At 41.7% G+C, this 12,296-nt stretch overlaps 1 protein-coding gene across 1 annotated transcript in view; it reads right to left on the reverse strand.

Moving 5' to 3' along the window:
• Window positions 1-7,580: 7,580 nt before the first annotated feature.
• The window catches only part of adprs (ADP-ribosylserine hydrolase), a 41,100-nt gene continuing 36,384 nt past the window's right edge, over window positions 7,581-12,296 (reverse strand). Inside the window, exons 5-6 of the mRNA XM_038799919.1 lie at window positions 10,702-10,796; window positions 7,581-8,096 (exon numbers count right to left, since the gene is read on the reverse strand). Of these exons, the coding sequence (XP_038655847.1) occupies window positions 7,783-8,096; window positions 10,702-10,796 (409 nt within the window). The 3' untranslated portion in view covers window positions 7,581-7,782. The remainder of the gene's footprint in view (window positions 8,097-10,701; window positions 10,797-12,296) is intronic.

Raw genomic sequence — 12,296 nt, forward strand, 5'->3', positions numbered from 1 at the left:
TACACCTCCCCTCTGGCCCTCCCCAATTGCCATATCGCCTTCCCCATAGACACAAACACAAACTCCCAACTAGAGCCTCTTTCTTTCCTTCAACAACTCTGGCGCCGAGTATCTCCGCTCCACCCTCAAAATCCCATCTACTAGCCTTGCTCTCTCCTCCAGTTTCAATCTCTCCCTATGCACCCGGATCAAAATAAATTTGCCCCTAACTACCGCCTTAAGTGCCCCCCACAGCATGGCGGCCGAGACCTCCCCCTTGTCATACCACTCCACGTACCCTCGAACGACACCCTCACCCTCTCACACACCCCCTCATCTGCCAACAACCCCATCTCCACTGCGGCCATTGGGCCTCCCCCTGTGCCACCCACAAATCCACTCAGTGCAGCACGAGGTCAGAAACCACAATCGCCAAATACTCCGGCCATCACCCCCAGCAGCGCCTGTTCTATCACAAAGAAATTGATCCGCGAGTACACCCAGTGCACATGTGAGAAGTACGAGAACTACTTTGCCCTTGGCCTCCCAAACCTCCATGGTTCACCCCTCCAAAAATCCACGAATCCCTTCAGATCTCCAGCCAGCACCGACACCATTGACGACTTGATCGGTCAATCCTCCGATTCATAACCATGTTAAAATCACCACCCGTTAGCAACAGGTGCGTGGTCAGATCTGGGATCTTCCCTAACACCGTCCTCATAAAGTCCACATTGCCCCAATTTGGAGCATAAACATTCACCAGGACAACCGGCACCCTCTCCAGCTTCCCACTAACCATCACAGACCTGCACTCCCCACCCCAGATCAGCTGCAATGCTTCCCACCTCAACAGCCACTTTTCTATTGACCAGCACCGCCATCCCCCTTATCTTCATGTCCACCCTCGAGTGGAAATCCTGCCCCACTCATCCCTTCCTCAGCCTCGCCTGGCCCTCAACTTCAGGTGCGTCTCCTCAAAACTCAACGTCTGCCTTCAAACTCAAAGCATGTGAAAACATGCAACCGCTTAACCGGCCCATTCAACCCTCGCACATTCCAAGTGTCCATCCTGGTTGGGGCCGATCAGCCATAACCCTTCATTAGCCAGCTACCCCAGCGCGTGTCAACCACTCTTCCAGGCCCACCCCAAAATGATCGCCGCCCTCTTACCCTTCCCAACTGCGCCACACCCATGTCAGCAGCCCTCCCCCGACAAAGAACCAACCCATTGCCCCTTCCCCTGCACCTTCCTCCTGGCAACCCCCCACTTTACTCTCTTTAACTAGCCGACCCAGCTAGCATGGTGGCCCTGACCGAGGCCTTTGACTACCCCTCACCTCCCCCATCGGTCCCTCTAATCATCAAACAAAGGAAAACAAAAGGCAGTCACATCACAGCTCACCCATCGTAACCTGCCCCAATGAACCCACTCAATGTGCCTCACAATTTAAACAGAACCACACTCCAAATTTCAATGTTCTCACACTCCTCCATGCCCATGGTCCCTCAAAGTTCATCACCTCCTCCAGCGAGTCAAAATAAAACCGCTTTTGGTGCGTCACCTACAAGCAGGCAGGGTACAAAACCCAAAACTTCATCCCCTTCTTGCAAGGGCGGCCTTAATCCGGTTATACCCAGCCCTCCGTTTGGGCAACTCCACACCCAGGTCCTGGCAAATCCGCAGCTCACTCCGCTCCCAGGTACTTTTCTTGGTCTGTCTCGCCCACCTCATTTATCCAAGAACCGATGCAGCCCCACCACCATCTCCCTTGGCGGCTCCCCACCTGCGGTCTCCTCCTCAGCGCCCTGTGCACTCGATGCATTTCTAAGGGCCAGCCGAAGGCCCCCTCCCACATCAGCTCCTCCAACATGCTCGACATATATTTGGCGGCCTCTGCACCTTCAATTCCTTCGGGCATCCCCACAATCCACAGGCCTTGCCTCCTGGAGCGATTCTCAAAGTCCTCCAGCTTCTCCCTCAGGCTTTTCTGGCTGCTCAATACAATCCCCATCTCTGCCTCCAGCAGTCACCGATCCTCATCATGGTCCCTCGCTGACCCCTCCACCTTTTGGATCTCCAGGCCCTGAGCCTCCTGCCTCTGCTCCACCTGCTCGATCGCTACCCTAAGCAGCTCCACCATCTTGGCCAAATCCTCAGAGGCCTCCTCCTTCACTGCTAAATTTGCTATTGAGGAATTCCACCAGCTGCTCCATAGACCACTGAGCAGGCAGTGCTGATCATTGATTTCCATCTTCTCCTGCGTCACACTGCAGAAACTTTCTTGCTCTAGTTGCTGTCTCTTCCGTGTGGCACTCCTCAACCAATGAGCCACAACTTCATATTTGTGGCAATAAAAGGTTAGAAAGAACACACCAAAGGAGTATTACATTCCCTGGGCACTCATGCACCCGTTGCCATCCCACACACTATTCGGGTAGGGAAGTACCAAAAAAAACCAGTGAGCAGGAGACACCAAATGTGCGACCGCTCAGGTCATGGCCACCACAGCAAGTCATGGACTGTGTACTTGACGAGAACATTAGAATTTGAGATATGTTGCAACTCGTTTAATCCTTAGAATTCTGTATGTATCCATTAAGGTGTATGGGGAGTAAGGCAGTAGTGTATTATAGTTATATTTTTGTTTAATAAATGTTTTATTCTTTTGTGAAAAGTTAATTGGTAATACTGTGCCTCTGTTCATCCATGTCTAAACAAAAAAAATAAAAGTTAGACCTGACTGTCCAATGGTAACAGCAACTAGGGTTGTAACAATAGGATAAGGGGGAATGATTGAAATAGAATGCCACAAAACATGAACTTTATGGATTAATTTCTATGGCGTTTCTTCTTCCTTCCCTCAGCTGTTAAGATATTCAGTGGTGGAATGAAAATGTAAACTGCGTACATCAAGAACTGCATTGTTGATTCTATGAACTGTTAGCTTCCAAGTACTTACATTGCCTGTTAAGTGCAGCACAGGCTAGGTCTAGGGTCACAACCAGATGTGAGAGTGACACTGATCTATGTGGTTGTGTGTGCATTGTACATTCAGTCAAATTGAGTTATCTTCTAATGTTTATGCTTTTTGAAAGCTGCTATAGAATTGGATAGTAATAGGTTTGAGTCCAAGGACAAGGTTATTATTTGAAGCTACGAGTGATAGTAGAAAATTGTTTATCAACTCATTCCCAACCTGCCTGGTGGAATTTCTGCTTTTCTGCGGGGGAGGAAAATAATCCTAGTCAAATTCTTACTCACTAACATTTTGACCGTGCTCTCAACTTTACAGAATTACAAGAGCATTCCATATATGGTTGCGCTTGCCTTTATGCATCCATATTTCACCAGGAGAGTCTACTTGCTCAGTGCTCTTGCTACAGTTAATAACCAACGCACAAGTAGGAGGGCAGGATTCTTTTTCCTGGTACATCAAGAGAGAGAACCAGAAATTTTGTATGAAATGAAATGATAGCTTGGAAGTGAGTAGATACACTATTTCCTACCATCATTAGTCATTTCAATTGATAACCTTAACATTGGAACCAAATCTATCGCTATACAATTTGCAAGTTTTCAAAAAGCATAGGCATCAGAAGGCAACCTACAACTAGTACACTAAATTTAATAGTATATGGTTTTAATCATATTTGAAATTCTGCACTTTTAAACAAATATCTATACATTTTTGATTACAAGTTTTATGGTCACACAAGCTACACTCTAAATCCTTTGTCTGATGGCTAAAAGGTTCTGAGAAGCAAGTTTCATTAAAACTGATCCAAGGTTTGAATCCACAGCATGAAACGCTCTAAAAACCATGTGCTCAATTATTTCATAATTTTCTTGAGATTTAACTGTGTACCCACCTGACCAAAACAATTGATTACATTTGTGAAACTGGTAAATTAGCATTCAGAAACAAAGAGCTACAGCCTTTCTCAGGGTACAAACTGTTGTTTATTTTGTATCTCGAAGTTATGCAGAGATGATACACCAGCCAATATATGTGCAATAGGCATTCATTCAGTGGTTTAGAATGTCTGCTTTCTCAAGCTTCGCAGCTTCTCAAGTTTGTTTACTTATTTGAATCCACATCCAGGCTTAACTACTCAAGCACAGTGAGCGTGAGCATTAGTAATGAACTCTCAAAACGCAGAATAATTGAACGCTACATAAACCACAATTTAAGCACGCCAAAATGCTGTGCGTCATTGCCACCCTATCGTTTGGGGGTTGCGTGCTCAGAGGCAACAATGGCAACTGTTGAACAGAGACTCTGGCCAGGACGTGATATTTTTCCACCAGTTAGTCAATAGAAAGATTTTACCTACCCTAATTTTTCATTCTTTCAGTTCCCTGATGGGCCATTCAGTTTGGGGCTCCAACTGAATCAAAAACTTCCTAGGAAGCACCTGTAGTGGAACCCAATGGCGAACGGTGGACAAGAACTGGGATTGGTTCTGAGGCTTCATTATACACGAGTGCATGATGTTTAGCTCCAAGGCCCCATCATGATGTTCAAAACTATTATGGACAAAGCCATTTGCTCAACAACTCTCCTCCATGCTCTAACTTTGGGGTGCACCAATTTTCAAGCATTAAAAAGGGATTACAGTGGGAAAACATTTAAGAAGCACTAAAATAGGCACTTTATAGGCCTTCTGCACCCAAAATAGGAGTCCAAAAGTTGCAGACCATTATCTCGACCTGATCTTGTTTCCTTTTCTATACAGCAGTTTAGCATCCTGCCATTCACTTACTTTGGACACAACTGTTTCTTTATTGTCCCATTACTACTTTCTTTCGCTCTGCGCCACTCTTTTGCCATTTAATGACTCCCATTTTAATCCTATCAGAGGGTGCATCTTTTTCCACTCGTCCCCATTTTATTTTATAAAAAACATTTCTAACCATTCCCAGTTGAGTAAATGTCATTGATTGAAGCGTTAGTTAACTATTTCACACTCCCCAGAGGCTGCAAGCATTGCCAGCTTTTTTATTACAAGTTTCAGTGCTTCATTGGTTCACAGCTGGAAATGGTGGAAGATAAAAAGCTCAACAGCATTGACATTTGGTTTCAGCTGCAGCTTGGATATTTGTGAGGAACACATAAAAAACACATTAGTTTGAAACCAAAGAGAAACCAACATTTTCTTGGTATAGGGATGTATTATGTATATTTACATGAAATATGTCTTCTGGAGACTAGTAATCACAAATGATTTTTCAATACATTATTAATGCATTTTAATATGAACAGCATTTCCTGGTTTTACTGTAACTGCTGGCTGGAAACACACTTTCCTATGTTGCTATTCTCTAGAATTTAATACAAACGGCAGACAATGGCAACAGACTGGACAAACATCTTATCCTGTCATCCTGCATTCTCAACTTTACACAGAAACAATTTCAGACCATCAAGCCTGCTTCAGGCAAGTAGCTTTTTTTTTTGAAGGGTTTACAATTAAGGGAAAAAGCTTTTTTGAAGTGCAAATAATTTCGTAGATTTGTTTTAATAATGAAGAAACATGTTTAATGGGCTAGATTAGAGAACACATTTTAAATTATCTGGATGACAATGGCTAAAATTAGAATTCACAAGGGAAAGCCAGTGATGTTCTCGTTTTTTAACTGTTTTGTCAAGTTGATAAAACTATTAAGGAAAAATCATACACGATTCCCAAGTTTATAAAAAGAGGCTTACTGTACAAAGGCAAAGCAGTGGTACTAAATCTATACAAACCTTAGTTGAGCTGTAATTAAATAGTGTCCATGTTTGGACATGCAACTTTTGAGATAGTATAAAAACAATTTACTAAGATGTCAGGGGTGAGTGGCTTTTTTCACAGGACAGGTCTAAGGAAACTGGGGCTACATTCACCAGAACAGAGAAAACTGAGGTAATCTGATATTCCAAATTATGAAGGGTTTTTGATAACATAAATCAGAAATAATATTTCTGCTGGTTAGTGAGTTATTAAAAATGACAGTGGTAGGAGGTATTTTTACATGAGCCACCAACACGACAACACACACAAAAGCAGAGAATACCGCACCAGAAACAGGTGATAAGACTAATCCGTTATGATGGCTCATCGGACCAAAATATTAAGTTTCTCTCCACAGATGCTGCCTGACCTGATTATTTCCAGCAATTTTATTTCAGATTTCTTGCACCTGCAGTATTTTGTTTCTGAATTGAAGCAAAATTGCTAATGGTTTCAAAAGGGAAATGGATAAATGTTTGGAAAAAAAAAAGGAAAATCCAGGGAAGGTATTGTAAAATCACAGCTCTGGAGAGAAAGGAAAGGTCATCTGCATGGTGAAACTACTTCACTAAAGTGATTTTTCTGTGAAAAGTGTTAATGATAAAGGAGCTCTCTGATGATTTTAAACTTGTTTTGTGGGATGTCAGTTCATTTCATTTATATGTTCGAGCTTCAACAATATTGCTAACACCTGGCAGAAAGACTAGAGAAGAGTTGAGGGGATTCCTTTTCACTGAGGGAGTGCTGGGGTTCTGGAACTCATTTCCTGAGTGGGTTGGACAGACAAAACCCCTCATTGCATTTAAAAAAAACACTTGGATATGTATTTGAGTATCCTCCAAGGTAATGGACTGAGAACTGAAAAATGTATTATGCCCGGTAGCTCATTGCCAGGATGATGAGCTGAATGATCTGTTTGCGATATTTTTTATTTTATATACACAACAGTTGTCCTCCACTCTTAGGCAATCAGACAGGACTTCAGTTAGATTTTAGATGGGCAATCCAATTATAAAAGTAATAATAACAATAATCTTTGTCACAAGTAGGCATTCATTAACACTGCAATGAAGTTACTATGAAAAGCCTCTAGTCGCCACACTCTGGTGCCTGTTCGGGTCCACTGAAGAAGAACTCAAAATGTCCAATTCACCGAACAGCATGCCTTTCGGGACTTGTGGGAAGAAACCAGAGCACCCGGAGGAAACCCTGCAGACACAGGGAGAACGTGCAGACTCCGCACAGACAGTGACCCAAGCCGGGAATTGAACCTGGGACCCTGGAGCTGTAAAGCAACAGGGCTACCCACTATGCTACCCAATTATCATGCTCTTATATAAAGTGGTTTATATTCAATTGCCATGTAACGTGGCAAAGTAATGCAAAGCAATACTACAAAGTCCTGGTCTTAGTATATCAGTTAGCAAACAACCCTCACCTAAAGAAGTTTGGGTAACCCCTAACCCCAGATTTATGTCATAAAACCGGCAAACAGCCAGCAATGTTTAGGCAAGACAATAGATGTTCAGGCTCAGCAGTGGTGTCATCATATTCTGCTTGTTAAGCAACACACCTGATGATAAAGCCATTAAACAGGACACTTAAGCAATGATAGATTCACAGATGTGCTATCCTTACAAATGTAGCAACGGCTGAATGACTGAAGGACCCAGACAAAACCTCCAATATTCAACTGATCCTTAATATGAGACAGTGTGACAAATTCAATTTAAGAAAAAGTTGTACTACTCATATGCTCCTTACACTAGTGTTTGTGGATGAATCAAATAGGAGATTAAATAATTACAATTGAGGCTTCTTTGAATCAGTTCAGCGCTAAATTATTTCAAGTTAGAAACAAAATTGACAATTTGAAACGGTGACTCAAAGTTTTGATTACTCAAAAAAAATTCCAGAACCAATTAGATGCAGAATTGACCCATTTTGTCAAGAATACTATATTTTTCATTTGCAATTTCATTATTTATATTTCACCAACAAAAGCACATCCCCATTAAATTTATTTTATCCTGTTTTTAGAGAGGAGGCTAGGCGATTACAGTACAAGTCACACAATTTCTCCCCAAAATACTCTGCATCTTTATAGGCTTCACAGCCCCTCTGCCAAGACGGTGGTATATGATCTTTGCCATAATATGCCCCAGCAATTGCTCCTGCCATGGTGGCAATTGTATCGGTGTCTCCACCGAGTGAAATACTGTAGATTATTGTCCTTTCAAGTCCGTTGTACTTTTCTGGAATTTCTGGATCAGGATCCATGCACCTCAGGAAGGAATAAATAGCAGTTGGCACTGATTCAAAAGCTGCAATTCCGTTCCCTAAAGTAAACAAAAGTCATGCAAACCTTATAAGCTCAATACATAGCGATGACATCTTGAGTACAAACACAAAGCACTGTACAGGGTAAACCCAAGTGGAGCATTTTTAGTTATTTATGGAAGTTTTTGAAAATGCCCACATAATTATAAATACCTTTATGCCACAGTTTAAATTATAAAATGGCAAACATTAATCACGAAAGCATAACCTTGGGGAGCAAATGCAATGTCCCAGTGCATATTAAAATATGAGAAAAAAGGTGCAAGGCAGAGTATGGAAGTTTTGCATAAAAGCAGAGGCATTGGTAATTAATAATCTTAGAAGGGGAGATATTTATTGCATGAATATCCTTGGTTGATGCAATATTTTGATGTTCAGCAATATGTTTGCCTGCTTCTCATGATCATAAACAAATTTAATTACATTAAACGAGAGCAACTGTTGCTGTTGGGAATATTGTAAATCTCAAAAACATGCCGTTTCCAGAATCAGGATTAATGGTGACCCAAAATGTCACTGATCTTTATTTTATTTGTTCATGACATGTGGCTGCCACAGGTAAGGCCAGCATTTATTGCGCATCTCCAAGTAACCTTGAAGGTGGTATTGAGGTGCCTTCTTGAGCCGCTGTAGCCCATTTGGTGTAGGTGTCCAGATAGTGCCACTAGGTATGGAGTTCTAGGATTCTGACCCAGCAACCATGAAGGAACAGCAATAAACTATCAAGTTAAACTAGTGTGTGACTTTCAAATGGTGACGTGTCTATGTGCCCACTGCCTTTGTTATTCAAGGTGGTAGAGGTTGAGGGCTTGGTAGGGGCTATCATAGAAACCTTAGCACATTTCTGCAGTGCATCTGGTATATATGGCAATCATAATGCAGTGGTGGAGGGAGTGGCAGTGAATTGCCCCGGTTGGTGCCAAGCTCAAGTGTTATTGGAGCACCACTCATTAAGGCAAGTGAAAAGTATTCCATTACGCACCTGACTTGTGCCTTGTAGGTGGTGGACAGGCTTTGGAGAGTCAGGAGGAGAGTTATTCACTGCAGAGTACCCAGCTTCTGACCTGTTCTTAGAGCTACGTTATTGACGTGACTGATCCAGTCAAGTTTCTACTTATCATAGATAGACTTATCATAGAATTTACAGTGCAGAAGGAAGCCATTTGGCCCATCGGGTCAGCACCGGCTCTTGGAAAGAGCACCCTACCAAAGCCCACACCTCCACCCCATCCCCATAACCCAGTAACCACACCAAACACTGAGGGCAATGTTGGTTACTAAGGGCAATTTAGCATGGCCAATCCACCTAACCTGCCCATCTTTGGACTGTGGGAGGAAACCGGAGCACCCGGAGGAAACCCACGCACACATGGGGAGAACGTGCAGACTCCGCACAGACAGTGACCCAAGCCGGGAATCGAACCTGGGGCCCTGGAGCTGTGAAGCAATTATGCTAACCACTATGCTACCGTGCTGCCCACACACTTTCTGGTCAATGGTAACCCCTCCGATGTTGATGGTGAGGATTCAACGATGCTAATGCCATTGAATATCAAAGGAAGGTAATTAAATTCTACATTGTTGAGGACGACCCTTGCCTGGCATATGTGCCAGGAATGTTACTTGCCACTTATCAGCCCAAGCCTGAAAATGACCAGATCCTGTTGCATGTAAGACTAGACTGCTTCATTATCTGCAGAGTTAATGATAACTGACTGAACTGAACACTTTGCATTTATCAGCTGCCAGCCCCATTTCTAATCTTATGGAGGGAGAGGTTATTCATGAAGATGATGAACATAATTGCGCAGAGGACACTACCCTTAGAAACACAGGGTTGGCATTGGCTCAGGGTCAGAAAGTTGTGAGATCAAGTCCAATTTTAGCTATGGCTGTCACTGGTGACTGACTGGTCTTAGGGTACAATTTTTCCTTATAACAATTTCACTGAAGGAATGAGACACACTATATTCAAACTCCAGATGAGCCTTGTCGTACTAAAGAAATATTTGCAGGGCTACATGAATAGGGCTGGAGAGTGGTGCTAGCTGTTTTGATTTTGCACAGAAACAGCACCAAATGGGTCAAATGGCATCCTTTTATGCAGTAGCCATTCTATGACTCCTGCAGTAATGAAATGGAGTAGAGATGAATGCTCTTCAACAACCACAAATATCTGCCTGCATTAGGTATGACTCCAACCAATGGAGAGCTTTGCTCCAGTGTTCTTTGATGCCACACTGTCAAATGTTATCTTAATGTCAAGGGTAGTCACTAACTGGCCTCTGCAATTCAAATCTTTTGTCCATGTTTGGACTAAGGCTGTAATGAGATCCGGCGCAAAGTTTATACAATTTATAAAATTAGATGTCAACAAATAAGTGAAAGAGTCAACGGGGCAGCAAAAACATTGCTTTAAAATGCTGAAAACAGAGTTTGGCAGGAAACAGCTGCTATCTTGAACTCCTACAACTAATTATTTTCCTTCCAGCTGGCACAGTTCTCTTTCCTCTCTCTTAATTTTGCTAAAGTTAATACACTTAAAAAAATAAATAAAACTAGGGCTTAGTACAGAACAGTTGAGGTAATAGAAGCATATTTTACCTAATTCATTAACCACCTCTTCCTTTGAAACATCCGTTCGGGATAAAAATGCTTTCATTTTCTTCAGTCTACTGCAGTAGGGAAACTCATGAAAGCTGAAAAAGGAAGAAAATTAACAGGAATACGTTCTGTTAAAAGGAAGAAATATTGAGGAATCCGTTTAGGAAAGAGAGAGTTCTTCAGACTGAAATGTTTCTAACTTGAGTATTCTGTGCAAGTAAGACATTGTACTTATCAGCTACTTAGTGCCAGTCTCAAATATTCAGATTCATTGCAGAAGATGCCTGGAGCCAATACTTAAATTCACCAAAGCCAGCCCATCAAATAGACTTTTTTTTAAATGTAGAAATGAAAGTTATCACTATCCTACATTTCATAAAAACTCTTACTTCATTGTTACAACTTCATTCTTTAAAATTCCAGCAAGGTGGAATAAGGATTTGTTTGTAAAACGCACAAATGTTAATGTCAAGAAAGGATGCTCCCTGTCTGTGAGTAATACGTTCTGTTCAGTAATTTACTAGAACACGTCTTTAGCATTCAAGTAAAGCAAGAAAGATTAACTAAAAATTACAAAAACAAAGGATCAGGAGAGGCACCATCAGTCGTACAGATATCACCTGAACATTTTGGATTATATGACGTACAGTTGAACAGTGCTGCTTTAAGCAAAATAGTGCTTTACAAACATATCCAAAGATGATTTCAGCTTTTAAGGGCAGTGACCAAAAGTCAACAAACTTTCAAATCTGGAATGATCTTTATTGGGTACATTTCATACACACAATTTTATATATTCTGCTCTATCAAGATGAAAGATGATGGGGAATGAAGTGTATTTTAGGCTAATACCCAACAGCAAGGTCATCCAGGTCCTATAAATGTGTGTACACCAGATACTGTGTGAAGCCACTTTACAGAGGTTACAACACAACTTTATTAGCCATTATATCAACATGGCATTTGTATTCCCTGCACTAGTCTTCACATTGTGAAATCGCCACAAAACTAACAGTGGACTCCACTTCCAGGAGGGAACACCCATGAATTCGATTAGTTGCATGCAGTACATTTCGGCTAAAATAATCCGACACCAACAAAGGCCACTTGAGCTAGGGCTTTCCCAAAGAGTTACTGCCTTCAGAAGGATGGGAAATAAATGGAAAAACAATCTTAATAGTACAGGAAATTTGAGGGCATCCAACTGTCTTATACTATAACCCAACTTGAAGCTTTTTGGATTATGTTTTAAGTGGATAGCATTTGTCCTCTTATTGCATGGGTTCTTTAGAAAACATTTTGCTTACGCAAAACAAATTTCTCAGCATGTTATGATCAGTATTTTAGAATCTTGCTCTGTAAAGTGTTTATACCTTCACTCCCACTCCATCCCCAAATACAACCATTTACCAAATGTGCAACAAAGATGATAAAATTAAGCAAAACTTGGTTATTTATTTAAAAGTATCTTCAGAAGGATATTGTGGAAAATTAAACAAATTGAATTTTTTTTAAGCAAACCACATCTTCAAGGTTCTTTCAGAACCTCACCCCTGGATTCTTTGAAAACAGTACATCCTATTCCAAACATTTGT

The sequence above is a fragment of the Scyliorhinus canicula genome, chromosome 1 (assembly GCF_902713615.1).
Source record: "Scyliorhinus canicula chromosome 1, sScyCan1.1, whole genome shotgun sequence".
Lineage (NCBI taxonomy): Eukaryota > Metazoa > Chordata > Chondrichthyes > Carcharhiniformes > Scyliorhinidae > Scyliorhinus > Scyliorhinus canicula.